The following is an 18,792-nucleotide window of genomic DNA, read 5'->3' as shown; positions in this document are numbered from 1 at the left end:
AAATAGATGAGTAAACTGAGGTTCAGACAAAAACGGTTAACATTTGAGTATTTACCATGTACCAAGTGCTGTGTTAAGTGTTTCTATGAACCATGCTTAATCCTCAGATCAGTTCTATGATATTCAACTATAATTATCCCCATTTTAATAATGAAAAATCTGATATTCCAGGAGGTTAAATGTATTGCTCAGGTCATATAAGTAAGTGGTAAAACTTGGTTAAGATTAGTAATTATCTACCTGGCCTCACATGTCAAAGCCAGGATAGGGAATTTCCTTGTATTTCCATCCAATATTCTTGCCTTCAGAAGTAGATGAGAGACAAGATCCCTCTCGAGGCCCCTGTGTCAAGGCTCTGTGTCTGCCTCCTGTGTGTCCTGGTGCATTGGCACCCAGGAGTACACAGTGCTTTGTTGGCCATGTCCTGTGGATAGTCTGATGTCTGGGAATGCCCAGCAGAGCCATACAGGCTCAGTTTTGACCCAAACATCATGAAGCCACAACCATATTTTTCTATGTCTCCTGTCACTGACCTTTCCCTGTTTAGTTAAGAAATCTACCTGCAGGTTCAAATTAGAACTAGTGGCTTGCATTTAAACCTCAAATTCAAGTAGGCTATATATTTTTATTTTGTTTTTATCCTAGGACAGCTAAAAGTCAGTTGTAGAGAATAGGACATATATGTGATACAGAAAAGGTGTATTTTAAAATGGAAAGATAACCATAAATACTCAATTGATAATAATTAACCTTTTTAACACATTGGCATTTCCAAAGCTGTTGGGAAAATATTATTGTACCTTCTCCCTTATTATTGGTTTTTAAGCTTTCAGCAGTTCTTTTTCCAACCTGGAAGCCTCAGTTCCTAGGTTATCCATTTGTTTATTCAGCTAATATTTACTGAGTACCTGCTGTGGGCTAGGAAGTATAGATATAGCTGTGAACAAGACAGATGTAGTTAATTATAACCGTGATCAATGCTCCAGAGGAAAGTGTAAGGTGCTATTAAAGTACTAATAATAATGGGGGAGGGAGAAGAGTGGTAAAGTCAGGGAAGGCTTCCTGGGGGAATTGATATTTAAGCTGAGACCAGAGGATAAATAAGAGTTAGACAGGGAGGACAAGGGACCTGGAGGAATCTTCCAGGCAGAGGGACTAGTGCATATGAAGGCCATGAGGCAAGTAAAAGCTTGACTCCTGTAGGAGCTGAGAAGCAGCCAGAGATAGCGAAGTGCTTCCAGGAAGAAAAGAGCCACAAGTTGGAGAAGGAACTTTTTTCTTCTTTTTAAAAATTTGTGGCTTAAAAATGGATATTTCTGGGGAAATTGATAATGTTGCTGACCCATTGTTACTCTCATGATATAAAAGATAAAGTGGCCTTTTTTCAAGGGTGTTGCTATAGGGAGGAGTAGAAAAGCCAGTAGGTAAAAGGGGGTGTGGGGGAGGTGGGGAGGGCAACGGGGTGACTCTGATTCTGGGGGTTCTGTTTCCTTAGGCCTGAAGACCATTGTGGGTGCCCTAATTCAGTCCGTGAAGAAGCTGTCAGATGTGATGATCTTGACAGTGTTCTGCCTGAGCGTTTTCGCCTTGATCGGACTGCAGCTGTTCATGGGAAACCTGCGAAACAAGTGTGTGGTGTGGCCCATAAACTTCAATGAGAGCTATCTTGAAAATGGCACCAAAGGCTTTGATTGGGACGAATATATCAACAATAAAAGTAGGTGGCCTCTTCTCTGCAAGAGGAGGAAGAAAAATCTGTCCCTAGTTTAGATGGTCAGAAGCCATTATTGGGCTTTAAAAAGTAGTTGGGGCCAGAAAGGAATGCCGGTACTCCTGGCAGTAGCCTCATGAAGCTACTACCCCCTTTCCTTGAGGGAGGATTGTGTTCAGAAGCTCTCAAGCATCAGCCCTTTCTCCCCGTCCCCCACCGACCCTTGCTTTAAAGCCAGAAATGAAACTTTATGGTTTTGTCACATGTACCCCTAAACTTTTGCTTTGAAAATCAGGCTTAGTAGCTTGATAGGGATCCTTTTTTCCCTGGTTGGGTTACCTGAGATATTTAAACATTTGGTCCAGAATATACCTCATAAGCTTTCTTAATACTATTGTACAAGACCTTAGTAATTGGTCTGGTCTAGGAAGTCAGATAATCTCTAAGGCACCATTTGATCATAACAGTTAAGAAGTTTTAATAATTTCATTTCAGGAACCAAAGCACTTGGGTCTTACACTAAGGAACAGTTGGTGTAGTAGTACTTTTATAAAGTAATGGGAAAGAGTTAATATCACTGTTAGTCACTCTTGAGGAAATAAAGGCAGGTAAGTAGCCATAAGAAAATGTTGCAAAGGGGATTTCAGAGACACACAGAGTTAAGGGAAACATGCCTTCCAATTTAATATAGCAGATGGTAACTAGTGATCAGTGAGGGTTTCTAGTTTATCTGTGTTTAAGAGAAGTTATAAGGTAGAAGGATAAAGTTGTATAAATGGGTAAGGAATCAGAAAACTCTCTTAGACCCCTTTGATTCAAGTATTAGAACCTGGCATATTGATCTGAAGTACCAGTGGAAAATGTCTGTGAAAAGAACATTGCATTAAGGGCTTTACAGTTGTAGCACTTTTAATTTTTAAATATATCTAGGAAAATAATGGGAAAGAATTTGTATCAGGATTCATGGCTGTCAGACTTAAATGAACTAAAATCAATAACTGTTTCTGCTGGGACTAGTTAGGAGCCATGTAACCTTATTCTCTCATTCACTTAAATCTGCCTTATTCATTTCCTGCCTCTTCAAACTTTTCTAGCAAATTTTTACACAGTTCCTGGCATGCTAGAACCTCTACTCTGTGGGAACAGTTCTGATGCTGGGTAAGTAGCTCACCTAATTTTATTCTCCTCCCTTAAAATAATGTTTCAGATAAAGATGGCAATATATTCACTTTCCTTTGTGCTAATGTAGTAGACTCTAACTGGATCTAACATTTGGGCCTAACGTATTTTCTTTAAAAATTGACTTGGTTACTTTGTTTCTTTCCTCTTTTTTTCCTCCTTCTCTTTCTTCTCTTTCTCCTTCTCCTCTTCCTCTTCCTCCTTCTTCTCCTTGTCCTTCGTCATTCCCATTTGTTGGCCTGGATCTACATGGTTATTTATTTAATTGTTATCTCCAAGGTCATAGAGATGACTTACAGCTGATGCAGCAGGACTGTGTTGAAAAGCCTTGAACTTCCCTTTCTTTCCTCAGGCAATGCCCGGAGGGATACCAGTGTATGAAAGCAGGAAGGAACCCCAACTACGGTTACACAAGCTTTGACACTTTCAGCTGGGCCTTTTTGGCATTATTTCGCCTTATGACCCAGGACTATTGGGAAAACTTGTATCAATTAGTAAGTAATACCTCTTTTTCAAGTGCTACCTCTTTTTCTTTGGTGATAGAATTTGCATGAGGATATGTGTGGTTGGAAACTTTCTACGTAAGAGACTTTTAGTGAAGATATTATTCAATCATCTTAGGATGGCATTTCTCTGGTTACAGCATTAAGTGAATTCTTTTGTCTCTTGTCCTGTTTCTTTAATGCTATGTCATATATAGCTATAAAGACCCATAGCCTCGTGCCTGGCCTGGTAACCTGCCATCTCTACCTACTTTTGATTATTTCACCAAACTATCTGCATTATTTCTGCTTTTGGGTTTTTGGGCTTAGGGCATCTTTTTAAGAACTATTAATTAAACATAGTGTGTAAGGCACTATACTAGACATTATAAAGATGATATTTCTATCCACAAGGACTTCGGAGTCTAAATATATCAACATTTTTGAGATTTGTAACATATTTAGACTTGTTCAAGCAGGTTGTGACAGGTTTTTTTTAAAATGGTCAGTGCCATTCTATTGGGCTACATCGGTGGCTCTGGGCTAGTCATGTAATTTTGCTTGTTGTGATGGAGAAGTTAGTGTAAGTAATTGCTGAGGGTCTTCCAGCTTAGAAGTTCTATCCTAATGCATTGTTTTCTATTTGACTTTGGCATTAGATGAAGCCATTTAGTTTGAGAATAAGCAACATGTCCCCTCAGGCATGAAGAAACCTCTTTAAGGGAAGCTTCTAATTGAGATCCCATGAGTTCTTACTTTCTATTGGACAGCCTAGAGTTCCCTCAGGTTTAAATATTTCTTATGAAATATTTGTGACTCATGTTAAATTTCATTAAATATTTGTAGTTGAAAAGAATAAAGATGAAAACTAAGTGATAGCAGGTCACATACACATAACCTAAAACCCAGTTGTTCTTTGATGTCTATTTGCTTGCTGCTAGTGAAAGAATAGTTCTAGGATCTTCTCCCTTTTTCTTTTTTTCCCATTATCCTTTATGTCATATCCCTCTTTAAAAACACAGGCTATTACCAAAGGATAAGGAAGGTTGTCACTCGAGATGGGGACTTCGTGTGACTTGGATCTTATCCCAGAGATGGAATTTATCTATTAATGCTCTTTAAGGACCAGTAGATAAATGAGCTAAAGTCTTGTATTCTTTTCTTATACTTGTTTTAGAACCAACTGACAAAGTCAAATATTACTCTTAGCCCAGAGAATTTTTTCCTTTAAAAAAAAATCAAGCATTTTCCTATGAAAGTAATATATTAGGAGTATTTGAAAATGGAAGAGGACTTACTTTGCCACAGTGAATGAGAAATACTACTGACATTTCCTGTGAGTTGAGGATACAGGAGGCCCTCAGCCTTTGGGCATGCTGAGTGCTTTGCAATATGAAGGAGTGCCACACAATGAAGGACTGTCCTGTTCAAAATGCAGTAGTGCCCCTACAGAGGAACATTGGCCCATGAGTCATTTGCACCCTGGTATATATGATGCAAGTGACTTGGAAAATGGTCTTTATCTCTACAGACCTTACGAGCAGCTGGGAAAACGTACATGATCTTCTTCGTCTTGGTCATCTTTGTGGGTTCTTTCTATCTGGTGAACTTGATCTTGGCTGTGGTGGCCATGGCTTATGAAGAGCAGAATCAGGCGACACTGGAGGAGGCAGAGCAAAAAGAGGCTGAATTCAAAGCAATGTTGGAACAACTTAAGAAGCAACAGGAAGAGGCACAGGTAGGTGATGAGTTCTTTGCAGTAGTCCTGCCTGCCAAGTCACTGTGACTAAGGCCCCATCTAATTGTCACCCCAGTTGCTCTCTTCTAGGCCTATTGTCGAATAGAAGTTACTGATCCGATTAAAATACCTAATTTACAACTTCACATGGTTGGTTCAATTATTCCATTTGTCTTAGTGGCCAAATTGTTTGTTAATACATTCTTTTGTTGAATTTCTCACCTGTTCAGTGTTCAACTGCCATGATGGTTAGGGAGAAAAAGAAAGTGACTAGAGCAGTTTATACAGTGCTTCATGTAAGCATAACCTTTTTGTTGAGGAAAACATTAGGATCTCCTTCAGAGATTCTTTGTGGTCTTAAAAAAGTTTCGATTGTAATTAAAAATAAGATATAGGTAAAATACTGAAGTAAAATTTGAAAAACAAATTTATAATCCACCACCCTAACACTTTACTTTCTAATCCTTATCCAAATATACATGTATTTTTACACTGTCAGGCTCATGTGTATAATATAGTTTCATTTCCTATAATACATGTCCTGAGTAGCTTCTTAGCTTTCATTTTCAGAGTTGTCCAGAAAAGATATTTTGGTGCCAAGAAGGCAACCAAGTTCTTATCTGAGATACTCAAGAGAATAAACCCCAAAGTTCTCACCACTGGGTTCTGCTCTGATTACATAGTGCGGTGCGCCATAATACAGATTCACCTAGAAAATGGAGATGGTCAGCCCCTGGCCACAGTCTCCTGACCAGCTGGTTCTCCTTCCTCCTTTATTCCTTCCTTTACTTATCTAAGGGAAGGGAAATGATCGGCACTAGTTGCTTGACTTTGGGTGTCCCTAGGTAATTGCTTCTGATCTGGCCTGTTGCCCTGTGGTTCCTCTCCTAGGCTGCTGCGATGGCCACTTCAGCAGGAACTGTCTCAGAAGATGCCATAGAGGAAGAAGGCGAAGAAGGGGGAGGCTCCCCTCGGAGCTCATCTGAAATTTCTAAACTCAGTTCCAAGAGTGCTAAGGAAAGACGTAACAGGAGAAAGAAGAGGAAGCAAAAGGAACTCTCTGAAGGAGAGGAGAAAGGGGATCCTGAGAAGGTGTTTAAGTCAGAGTCAGAAGACGGTATGAGGAGGAAAGGCTTTCGGCTGCCAGACAACAGAATAGGGAGGAAATTTTCCATTATGAATCAGGTAAACTCTTTGCATGGGGTCAAATCGCCTAAGAAATTCTGGTTTTCCTAATGTCATTTGATTCTCTTATTCCCCTTTGGCTTTACATTTTCCAGACCCATCCCTGCATCCTAAGGCCTGCCTTTGCATTCCATATTGTTATTCTCTAGGAGGAAAATATTACCGGCATATTAGAACCATCCTCTGCTCTAAAGCCAGTCCTGGGAAGATGTGATGACCTTTGGCAGACTTACTTTAACAGTAAAGTCTGTGTCTCCCCAGCAAGCCTGTGTTCTAATACATTCGGAAGAACTTCTCTCCTCTTAGCATGTAAACATCAGAATTTAGCACAAACGCCTCTGTTAAAGAATGACATATAACTGTAGATTTTTTAAAAAAGAGATGAAACTCTTTAGGTCACCTTATTTGAGTGTGGCAAGTTCTAGTAATTATTCTAGATATATAGTATGCTGATAAATTTACCCAACTTTGATAAATGGGGAAACTAAGAGAAAAAGAGGGGGAGGACTTATGAATAATTGTTGAGAATTCTATTGCTATAAATATCATCACATAAAAGATATTTTTGGATTTCAAAGAACACCGCCAAAATCCAATTCTTAGGCCTTTTAATACCCCATCATAAAGGAACAGTGAGGTATAGGTATGGACTAGATCACAGTTTTCAGTTAGGGCACTGTATCTGTTGTTTTGTCTTGTTTCCCAGGGATGATTCATGTCTCTCTCTTTTGTATCACTTGCCTCCCAGTTCAGCCTTTTGCTAGTCCTGTTCATTTTATCATAGCAAAATCTCTTGTGCCCATCCCGTTCTTTCTATTCTTACTACTTCTGTCTTAGTCCAGACTTTTGTATTATTTTGTTCTTCTGCAGTTACCACCTTAGTTTTGTTTCCTCTGGTCCTTCTCCCTCTCCTCTGTTTTATAAACTGTCAGCAGATTGCTTCCTATCATCATTCATCACCAAGCAGTTATGGAGTGCCTACCATGTGTCAAGAATTGCTGGGTCCTAAAGATTAAAAGATGATTAAAACACCATCCCTGTGCTAGGGAGCTTATTGTGCAGTGGCGCAGCCAGTACATTAAAAAATTACTTATATAATAACATTGACAGCATTATTTCATAATTGAGATACGCTGGGTTGTTTTGGAGGACACAGATCTATGCCAACCTGTAGGATCAGCAAAGATTTTTCTGGGGAAGATAAATAAAGGATAAATAGCAATTAGTCAAATAATGTATGTGTGTGTTGGTGAGGGAGTAGTTAGACTGAAGAAAGGGCATTTGAAGAAAAGTATATTCCAGTTTGAATATACCAAGTTAAATCATTTGTTGAATGTAGAGAGGTTCTTTTAGACACACGTATAGTGAATTGATAGAGGATAGAAGAGGTCCTGAGCTGAAAGGTGATGATTGAAACTTGGTGAGATTGCTCAAAGATACTGTGTTGGGTGAAAGAACAGTGGCCAAGCACACAGCCACTGGTGTTCATAGGCATCAGAGATGGAGCTCATGAATGAAAATAAATGAGTGGTCAGTCATTTGAGATGCTAAGAGAGCCAAGAGTTCAGTGAAGCCAAGAGAACACAAGGGTTGGAGAAGGCAGGGGATTGATGAATGGATTGGAATTTAACAGAGATGCTTTGTGAGAGCAGAATTGGAAATGTTTGTTGATTTTGACAATCTAAATCGTTGAGAACTTGAAGGCACGTTCCAGGACAGGGTAAAAATGGATGCCATAGTGAGTGGGAAGTGGAAACAGTGAGTGTAGACTTCTCACTCAAGTGTATTTAAAGAATATGGATGAAAATAAGCATTTTTTAATCTGGAGCCAGGGAAGAAACCCAGAAGAAGGTGAGATGGAGGTAGGAAATGGGGTAGAATAGAAAATAGAGCACAGTCTTGGAAGATGTAGTCTCAACAGGAAAGGGGCACCTCGTCCCCCAAAACTGAGAAGATAGGGAAGGGTGGGCATGGGTATGTTTATAGGTGGGGAGTAGGAAGTTGAAGAAGGTGATACCTGAGCCTATCTAGTTTTCAATAATGTAGGAAATTTAAACTCTTATTGAATGGAATGAGAGGTGGAGTAGGGAATTTAAAGAAAATGTTGACAGTTTAGAATAGTTTTTAAGGAAAATGAGAGCGAGAATTCCCCTAATCAGATTTACTCTATTTACTAGTGGAATCCCAACACTTTAGCATGGAATTTATAGCACTTCCCCTTCCCCTGGACACAACCTGCCTTTTCAGTCACCAGTCACAGTGTTACATCAAGCACCCTATTCTTAAACTGAATGCATTACTAGAAGCTTCTCATATATGGTGTTTTCTACCCTCTGTTTGGCTCCAGAAACAGCCTAAGACATTCCTGTCTCTGAATGTCCACATCATACTTATTCTTCATATTCTTCTCTCAAGAAACCTGCCCTGACCTCCCCCATTCCACACGCAAATGGAAATTGTTTCATCTTTTCATTATATTTTATACATACCTCTTTACTGTCTGTGGTATTATTTTTTCTTATGTTCTTATCCTCTTCTCAAAGTCCTAAAGTCAAGGACTGCTTCTTTGCACATGGCTAGCATTCAGATATTTGTTAGACAAATAAATGAGGACTTTTATAAAACTGATTTAACCTGTCTGGGACTTCATGGCTTGGAGCCATCTGTCTCACCCACCTTCCCGTCACCTTTCTGCTTATTCAGCCTCTTTTGGGGAGAAGTATGATTGCAGCCTTGCTGTAATCCAGGCCTTGTCTTTCGAACCATCCCTGACCTAGTTAGTGAATGCCTTAGTGCTGTTAACACATTAAGGAATGTCTCTAATAATCTATACACTTTAGCACAGAGTTGCACTGATTGCTCCATATCTCAAAACATAAATCTGGGCTTTGGAGATGTCCTGGTTTACATGAAAATGTTCACTTCCTCTTATTTCCCCATATAAAAAAACTTGTATCAATAGATTTCTAGGGGCCATGGCTGACTGGCAGGACTTGATTAGAAATCCTACCAGTAGTAATAGCCTTTGTCCCCAGACTCTCCTGCAGTTTCTCTGATTTTATTTGGAAGAATGTCTGAGGAAACTGAGGCCTGGAGATATTAACTCACTTGACTAAGTTTATGTAGCTTGTAGATGTGAAATCAAGATTTGAACCAGGTCCTTCTGACACTCGAGCCTGTGCCCCTAATCGCTACAGTCCGTAGCCACGCCCTCCTCTCTCACCTCCACACGCGCATGGTCACTGTCCTGATGGCTCGCCAACGAATGCGGCTCCAGTTTTCCCGCGGCACACTTCCAGTATACGTCGGTGTCCTTCACTGCCAGGTCTTCTGACATGCGCTCGAGACACCTGCCCAACCTGTGTCCTACCCATTTCCCTGTAAAATTACTGCTGTGGTTTTCGGCTTAGGACGGTTTATAAATGTTAGATTGAGTCCCCTTTTGCAAAGTTTTTAAATTATTGTATTGCAATAATTCTCTCTTTTTTGGTGTTAGGAGCCCTTTGTGTTTTTAAAAATTATTGAGAACCCTAAAGAGCTTTTTAAAATGTGCTTTTATCGTATTAGAAGTTATAATTAAGAAATTTACCTGGGAAAATAAAGTTATATACAATTAAAATTAAAAAAAAGAAATTTAAAAATATTTACTGATTTATTTAAAAATAATAATGATAAACTAATTATATGTTTAATACAAGTTATGCATATTTTTTGTAAAAAGTAACTTTCCCAGAACAAAAAAAAAATAGTGGAAAAAAGTAGTACCACTTACATTTTTGCAAATCTCTTTAATCTCTGGTTTAACAGATGAAATATCATACATGCTTCTGTATTCACTTTGTTGTGATTTTTTTTTGGTTGAAATATTTGAAGAAAATCTGGTTTTCTACAGATGTAGTTAGGAAAAGAGGGATATTTTAAAAGGTAATTGTGAATATTCTTTTATGATGCTATTCCTGACTTGGGCAGTGGTAGCTTTAATGATTAGTTACAACATGGAATCTGAAACTGTATCAGTAAGTTGGTACTCTGTTACATTAAAATCTCTTGTGATATTTTTCACTACAGATCTCTAACTCACAAATGATTTGTAGCATCATGCATTGATTATATTGGAAATACTGGTTCACTAAGTGATACAGACCTCCCACGTACTGACACACAATATTTAAAAATCACATATGTTGTTATTACCACCAATCTCACCAGAAAAGAATGTTAAATATTGTAAGAACTGTAAGGTTCACAATGTCCACTGTATGCTTGTGAGAAAATCAGAGTGATAAAGGCAAATATCATGTTAGTATTATTATGAAATAATTTTGACCTTGTGGCCCCTCCCCTAAAAGGGTCACAGAGACCCCCAGGAGTCCCCAGGCTATACTTTAAGAACAATTGCTATAGTGGAAAGAAAAAGTGGCATATGGCATGGAAATAGAACATTTAAATCTCCGATTTATCACATTTTGAATATCTCAGTCATTGTTAAGCCTCATCCCAACGGACAGCTCAGGCGGATGTCCTGAAATCCTGAGTTACATTTTCTGTGAAATGTGAGGCTGTTCCCTCAAACCAAGAACACCCCGGAGCCGTCTCCCAAACAAACCCCTGGATCTAAGGTAGTATTTTTAGTTAGCTGTTATGTGACTTCCTGAAAAGGACCAGAAGCTCCTGGTTGGTTGGCAAGATTTTGAAAACAGAAAGTAAGGCCTACCTATCTCATAAACCAGCTAGATCCCAGAATAATAAAGCCATGGGTTCTGAGTCATCTGACCCCGTCCAGTCCAAGGAAGTTGGGGGGCGGCGCGCTGAGTGGTTACCCTAAGGATGTATCGCCTCAGGGAATGGACTAAATGGAGGATACAGGGTGCAAGGAGCAAGGGGGCAAGTCATCTTTTCCCTTTCTGCATTTATTGTAGTCAACTCTTTTGCCAATAATGGAACAAGGAATTAAAGAATAATAGAGAAAGCATTTCCTTTTAGTGTGTGTTGTCTCAGGATCCTGATCTCTAAGTGGTGCCAGGTTACTGAGTTGATCATGATCTTCCTTATCACTTTCCTATCAGTTAAGAATATGAGGGGGGACCCAAAAACCCCAAAATTTATTTATTAAAAATTGCACATTTATTCTTACATGTTTATACCTCAGTCACCTTCAAAGTACTCTCCATTTGATGGAATACACCTATTGAGGCTTTTTTCCCACTGCTCAGTACAGTTTTTGAACTCCTCAATTTTGATGCCTTTTTACTGTTTCTGCTATTTTTTGTTTTACCTCTTTCACATCAGCAAAACATTTCCCTTTGAGGACTTTTTAAGGCGGGGAAACAAAAAACATTGCTCGAGGCAAGGTTTGGTGAATAGGGAGGATGAGGTGTGGGGGTCATGCCGGTTTTTTGGTCAAAAACTGCTGAACGCTCCTTGCGACACAGGCAGGTGCTACACTCCTAAATCACCCATCATGAGCCTTCAAAAAAATTCACTGAAGCTGAATGCAGCCTGTCACAACAATGCCAGCTGGCACACTGATACCGATGGGTTCCTAGAACACTCACCTAGTAGGGGAAGCCTGTACTACAAGGGGCCCACCTTCTGAAGATAATTCCAGGTTTTTTGGGGTCCCCCCACATAGTCTGGTGTATTAGATCTCATACGGTATACAATGTTTCCTACGAGGCTACAAGTTTCAAGAGGTAGGGACCCTATTGTTTGTCTTGTTCATCACTGTATCCCTATCACTTAGCACACAATAGATATTTAATGATCATTTCTCAAATAAATCAAACTTCTTTCCTAATATGGAGACCTATTGTATCAGGGTGTGTTAGCACCCAGCATTCAGTCCAGGGAAAGCTGCTATCAGAAATGAGGTGGTGGCCCAATGCAGGTATGGAATGATGCTGAAGTGGGTGCCTAATTTACAGTATGTAATCTAGATACATGTTAATTAAATTAAATGTTGTACCTACAATGTACAGAGAACTCCAGGAGAAATAAGAATCAGGCAGTGTGTCCTTAAAGAACTTGTAGTTGGTTAAAAAGGAAAGATAAAGCATATGTTTAAAGAACTATGGTCAAAAGTAGAGCATAGTAATCTGAAAGAGGGGCTCTGTGGTGTGGAGAGATTAAGGAAGTTATTAGAGGAAGAAGCTGCCAGACAGTGCAGAAGGGAGTGAACTTCCACAGCTAAAAATGGCATATGCACTGGAAATGGAGAAAATAAAGACCTGAAGGCAGCGTAGTGTACCCGAATGGTAGGGTATAGGAGGGGAAGGAGTAAAGGAGGAAATGGAGAGAGTAAATTAGGGTCAAAGGTGGATCTTGACTGCCATTCTTAGGACATGGAGAGGTGATGTTAAAGGTGATCATGGGATTTAGTTAGGAGCCCTGGAGTGCCTATGTCCTGGCCATATTTCTCTCCAATGAGGCCATCAAGGCAAATGTACCGAATATGCCCAAGGCACAATTTATTAACCTGTAAGCTTATGCTTTGAACCTCAGTGTTTTATATTAAACTGAACTAAGCATTTGGGTAGAAACTCAAGGATACTTCCTATCCTCCCTAAATCCAGTCTTGGGATCTTACTGTCTTAATCATGTTTGTATTCTCTGTATTTTAGGGTGCTTGGTGTTTTAGGAGCCTTGCTGGCAGGGAAGGTACTGCACTTCCCAGTGCTAACTTAATTTCTAGAGATAGCAGGCTGCTTGCTTGGAAATGTGCCTTTCGTATGTAAATCAACCAATTCAAAACCCTTATTCCCCAACCTTTTCCTTTTATCTGACTCTCCCACACACCAAGTCAATATTTCCCCTGCCCTAAATCACTCCAGAGCCAGCTCCTGGACAACTGGGACCCCTCGGTTGCCCCAGAGCCTGGAATTATTTAAGCTGTCCAATCCTAAACTTGCTCAGAGGTGCCGGCTCTGCCCCACCTACTCCTCCTGGAGTAAAGCACAGTCCAGGCCCTGTGCCATGTATCCCCCTCTCCCCTTCTGCCTCCTCACCAACCCTAGAGCCTCCCCATGAGGCCCTGCGTGCACCCTGCTCTCAGGAACTATAAGTAATAAAGTGTCCTTTCAAAGGCAGTTGTCTCTTTATCTGTCATCTTACCTTACCTGATTAAAAGAAAATCACAGGTACATTTTAAGACACTTACCTTCTGGCCAGCCACATTGTTTAGAGAAGTGTTTCTCAAACTGTCTGTGGTGAAGGACCAGTTTCTGTTTTCCCCAAGTTTTCATGAACTGATACTATTGTAAAATAACATAACAATGAATTTCTAGAAAAATCATCACATTCTTGGATGTTGTGACCATCTACTTGTAAAAATTTCTAAATGCTTCTCTCCATCTTTCTACTTTTCTCATTGCAAACCAGTAGCAGGTCTTTCACTCAACACTCATCTATGAATCAAGCTTTGAGAATTGGTTCAAAGGAATGAATCAGTGAGGGTGTCTAAACATAAATATGAGAAGAGGGCCCCAGCTGGTGTGGCTCAGTTGGTTGGACATCGTCCCACAAAGCAAAAGGTCGCCAGTTTAGTTCCCTGTCAGGGCGCATGCCTGGGTTTCAGGTTCTGTTCCTGGTTGGGGTGTATATGGAAGGCAGCCAACTGACGTTCCTCTCTCTCATTGACATTTCTTTCCATTTCCTTTTCCCTCCCTCTCCACTCTCTAAAATAAAAAAAAAACAACCAACAATTTAAATAATAATAATAATAATAATTTTAAAAATAAATAAATGTGAGAAGAGGAATAGCAAGCAGTGAGTTGGAGGAGGCCTTGATCCCATTACTAATCCAACAACAGAGAGGAAGGAAATGTAAGAGCTGGCAATGTGTGTGTCCTTGTAACACACAATGACACTATCCACTCATAAGTGAGACCCTGTGAACATACATTCTAGAATCTGGCCTATGCAGTTTCTCCTCTCTGGTTCAGGGTTGGGGAAAAAGAGCAAAACAAATCAGAGTGATTAGGAAAGTTGTCAGAGATGTTGCATGTGGTGTGTATTTAACAGTGACACTTATTATCAAATAAGCTATGGTTTAGTTTTTTTTGATGTGGCCCCCAGTGATCAAATTCATTTATCATTTCAGAGATTTGTGAGTTGCTTTGAGCCACTGCAGGGAAAAGCTGCATAAATAAGGAAAATACAAATGAGAGTGGGTATGATGGAACCAGAAATATCCAAAGAAAATATACCCATCAGGAGACAGGGGCTTCATACATTATAGAAAGAGATTGGAACTGGAAGCATTTTGAGTTTAGAACTAGAAATGGAGTTGTAGGTAACAAAAAAGACAATGGGCAGAAATATTACAGAGGAGCCCTACAGCCCTTCCAAGATTATCATCAAAAGTATTATTTTAAAAAGTTTATTTAATGCTTCTATACACTATATTGGCAGACTCCTAGCCCACAAAGAACTTTCAAAATGGAATCATTTTACAAGAAGTTGAAAGCCTAAACTCTATAGCAAAAATCTCATAAAATAAAAAACTATTTTGAAAATTTCTTCAAAGTCATAATTGCGCAAACTAAATATCTCAGGGTAACAAGGAGGATTGTCCAAAGTCAGTTGGTTGTCAAGTTTCTCTTAAAGCAATAGTTCTCAAAGTGGCAGTGCATCTCCTTGGGACATTTGAAGGCTTTGCAAGCACAGTTAGCTTTAAGGAACCTGATTCCTAGATCTTTAACTAACTTCTTCCTATGCCTAAAGTTAGCCCCAGATCTAAAATCACACTGGTTCTTTTCCACTTCCCTTTTCACAGTCAGCTCATCCCACTTTACAAAAGGAAGGCATGTATCTCTCTGTCATCCCAATGCTTATGTAGTGCGTTACCCTAAAGTGTAAAAATCTTTGGGGTTCCAGAGGGACACTTGAAAATATTAGTGTGTACAAAGTTTCCTTTAATACAGGAAACGTAAATCCAGTGTGAGGCTTTTTTACCTCTTACACACTTCTCCTAAGTGTGAAATGAAGTTATCATCAAGGATATTAGGATGTTTTAAGTTCAGGAGCTGGATGGTTATCACTGGGACACATATTAACACATTCATTAAAATTAAAAATGAGGTCATACTTTACTCTTAATTTTACTTTTTTAATTATTTTTTTATTGTTCAGTTACATTAGTCCCCATTCTCCTCCCATCACTCTTCCTTGCCCTGCCTGAGGTCATACTTTTTCTGTGAAAATATAAATCTGATTTGGCCAGTTGCTTTCACAGTAAGGGTATTAGACATTTTTATAAAGCAAATGAGCCAAATCTGTGGCTTTGAGGTTTTGATGAAAAGATCTTTAAAGCATGTGATAAGAAATCACTTCATTAAAAAATTTAATGTTAGCATTGATGTATAGAAATTAGCAATATTTGGATTATTCTAACCTTTTCTGTTGGGTTAAATAAAGTGACTTTTATGTAAAAGAGTAACCTCTCTATAAGACTAACCCATATAATATTAGTAAGTAATAAATAAAGCCTTTTTGATATCCATAGAAATCAAGACATGGAATAATTCTGATAACTAGGTAATAAATCCTTTGACAAGTTGGGTGATTTTCAGTTCTTTGATTTCAACAAAATTGAAAAGAGGGCCTAATTTAATTGGTGGCCAATAAATCATTAAAATAAAATTTGTGGATAGCTTATTAAGTGATTCTGGCATATAATTTGACAGAAGTTCAAAGAATTGAGTGACATTACTGTAACAAAATTCTTATGTTTCAAGGCACTGTTTACATTAATAAGGTTTTTCAGTGCTTAAAAATCAAATATTTAAAAGGGGGAAAGGGGATTGATGTTGAGCCATGTCTCATTCTAATACTAAGTAATGCTATCTACAACTATTTAAACACCAAAAACACCAATTAAAAAAAGAAAAATTTCATCCATCTCATTAAGTGATACATTTCAATAAGTGCTTAGGCTTAGTAATTACTTATAATACATATATTTGTATATCTCAATCAACTGTGTTAATAAGAATAATAAAAACTCAGTTCAGCAGTTTTTAAAAATTTCTTAGAGACTCATCACAGGAAAATTTAAATTTTTAAAAGTATAGTTTATGAGCTTTTGCAGAAAAGTATTCAAAGGTAATCAATAAAATACATTAAAGTATGAAATATACATTAGCATAAAATTGCCTATGGAATGTGTATTGAAAGTATGAGTTGAAGGAAAAAGAAATGAGGACAAATTTCTAAGTGGTAAAGAAGAGGTTTATTTTAAAACATCAGTACTGAGAATTATATAATTTACAGATAATGTAAACCTTTGGTGAAACATTTTATGTTGACTTTAAAATAAAGTGGGAGGAAACATAAATTTCCAACTGAACAAAAAAGCTTAAAGACCACTGTTGGCAAAGTACTTGACCTCCAGGGCATGTTCTTGAACAAATGGCAAGTGATACCCACTTTTAAATTCTTTCCTTTTTGCCAAGTGTGGCATAGTCTCACTTGAATAAATTAAAGGCACACCGCATGGGAGCCTGTAGTGAGAGAAATAGACACACGGGTGTGTTTCCCAGTGCTTTGGCTGCATACAGCATGAGATAAAAGCATTGTTTCAGTGCTTGAGTGAACAATGAGTAAAATTTTTGAGTGTTGAACTGGTCAAAAATAGGCATATCTCAAAGGTATGGGGCAAGAAAAAGTGAGTAATAATGGCTGTTGAACAGTAGTAGAAATTTCAGCATCCCGAGTGCTTTCTGGAAACACTTGTGTCCTGAGAGGACTGTAAGGATGCCGCCCGGCGGGGAAGTTTACAGTCTTTGCTCAGGCTCTAAGGGGTCAGCTTCCCGTCTCATAACCTGCAATCTCTCTCTTTTTTCTACAGTCACTACTCAGCATTCCGGGCTCCCCATTCCTATCCCGCCACAACAGCAAGAGCAGCATCTTCAGCTTCAGGGGGCCCGGGCGGTTCCGGGACCCGGGCTCGGAGAACGAGTTTGCGGACGATGAGCACAGCACGGTGGAGGAGAGCGAGGGCCGCCGGGACTCGCTCTTCATCCCGATCCGGGCCCGCGAGCGCCGCAGCAGCTACAGCGGCTACAGCGGCTACAGCCAGGGCAGCCGCTCCTCGCGCATCTTCCCCAGCCTGCGGCGCAGTGTGAAGCGCAACAGCACGGTGGACTGCAACGGCGTGGTGTCCCTCATCGGCGGCCCCGGCTCCCACATCGGCGGTCGTCTCTTGCCAGAGGTGAAAATAGATAAGGCAGCTACCAATGACAGTGTAAGGAAGTAAACATATAGACCGAGGCTAGGCATGGCATTCTCCCTGCTCCCTTCCTCTCCCTGCTCCTCTCGTTCCACAGGGTCTCCCCTGTGCTCTCCTCACTCCCACCCACCCCGTTCTTGTTTCTAACCCTGCCCTCAACCATTTCTGTTTTCTCCCTCCTGGTTTGTTTTCATTTCTATCTTCAGCCCTTACCCCCCACTGTACTCTCCCTTTTCCCTTTCACTTTATTCTTTGTTCCATTTTCCCCACCTTTCTTCGTTTTTTACTACCCGCCTTCCTACAGTAACTCCTTTTATTTTACCTCCTCTTTCTCTCCATTTTGGAAGTCTCTGTCTGCCTGTTTCCCTCTCCCCTCCCCCCTACCTGCATTGACTGAATGCCTCTGGCCAGCGGATCCTGCCCACATGGAATGACAAGCATCGTGCCACCACCAGTGACCAAGTCTGAGCCGGTTTGGAACTCCCACTGCTTCTCCCGACCATGTCCTTTCTCCTCCTAGGGAAACAGCTTGGAATTTAAAGCTCTTATCTTTCTATTTTAAAAAGTAATATAGTTTTGAATAATTTTCCAAGGCTCCTCTGCAAGAACGAGATGTGTTTTTTTCCAAAGAGGAATGTGCATACATGATGCTGAGGGTGGGAGCCATGCACCAGGGAGAGCCAGGGTAGGAGAGGCTGAGGAAAGCACTGCCAAACTGGACCTAGACATCAAAGGGACTGAAATGGAAATAAATCACAGGAGGGAGAAATAGGAGGTTGGGGCAGGAACACATGGTGTATGGGGGAGGAAGGAAAAGGGAAGCAAAAGATGAATTTTAAATGTAATCAAATGTCAGGCTCTGGAGGAGTTGAATATAATAGCTGCACGAAAATCCCTTGTCTAGGGGTTTGGATAATGGCTTCCCTCTTTGGGAAAACCGTCTCTTAACCTTTCTTTAAATTCTAAGCTGTTTATACCTTTTTTCTAGTTTTAAATTCTTATCATCTCAATGATCCTAATACTTCCTACCTCTAATTCCTTAACTTTCCTCAATTCCTTCTTAGCTGGTGTAAGTTCCTTAAGATAGCATGTCAGTCTGTTTTGTTCTAACACTTCAGTTTCCTCTAACACAGCATGAAGATAGCCAATCCTTTAATTAGCATGATGCATGTGTGGAGAAAAACTGGACAATCGGGGATGGAATTATTCAGAATGACCTGTTTGTAGCATTTTAGGGCAGTTGTTGACTGTATAGATAAAAATTCAAAAG

General features: G+C 39.7%; 1 protein-coding gene across 1 annotated transcript in view; it reads left to right on the top strand.

Annotated features, from left to right (window-relative positions):
- The window catches only part of SCN8A (sodium voltage-gated channel alpha subunit 8), a 183,965-nt gene that overhangs the window by 103,127 nt on the left and 62,046 nt on the right, over positions 1-18,792 (top strand). Inside the window, exons 7-12 of the mRNA XM_054591086.1 lie at positions 1,496-1,717; positions 2,806-2,869; positions 3,243-3,384; positions 4,904-5,110; positions 6,002-6,295; positions 17,142-17,537. Of these exons, the coding sequence (XP_054447061.1) occupies positions 1,496-1,717; positions 2,806-2,869; positions 3,243-3,384; positions 4,904-5,110; positions 6,002-6,295; positions 17,142-17,537 (1,325 nt within the window). The remainder of the gene's footprint in view (positions 1-1,495; positions 1,718-2,805; positions 2,870-3,242; positions 3,385-4,903; positions 5,111-6,001; positions 6,296-17,141; positions 17,538-18,792) is intronic.

The sequence above is a fragment of the Pteronotus mesoamericanus genome, unplaced genomic scaffold (assembly GCF_021234165.1).
Source record: "Pteronotus mesoamericanus isolate MK-2021 breed Mesoamerican mustached bat unplaced genomic scaffold, CSHL_Meso_final scaffold_21, whole genome shotgun sequence".
NCBI lineage: Eukaryota > Metazoa > Chordata > Mammalia > Chiroptera > Mormoopidae > Pteronotus > Pteronotus mesoamericanus.
The sequence above is the reverse complement of the archived record's forward strand: the minus strand, read 5'-3'. Positions and strand labels throughout refer to the sequence as shown.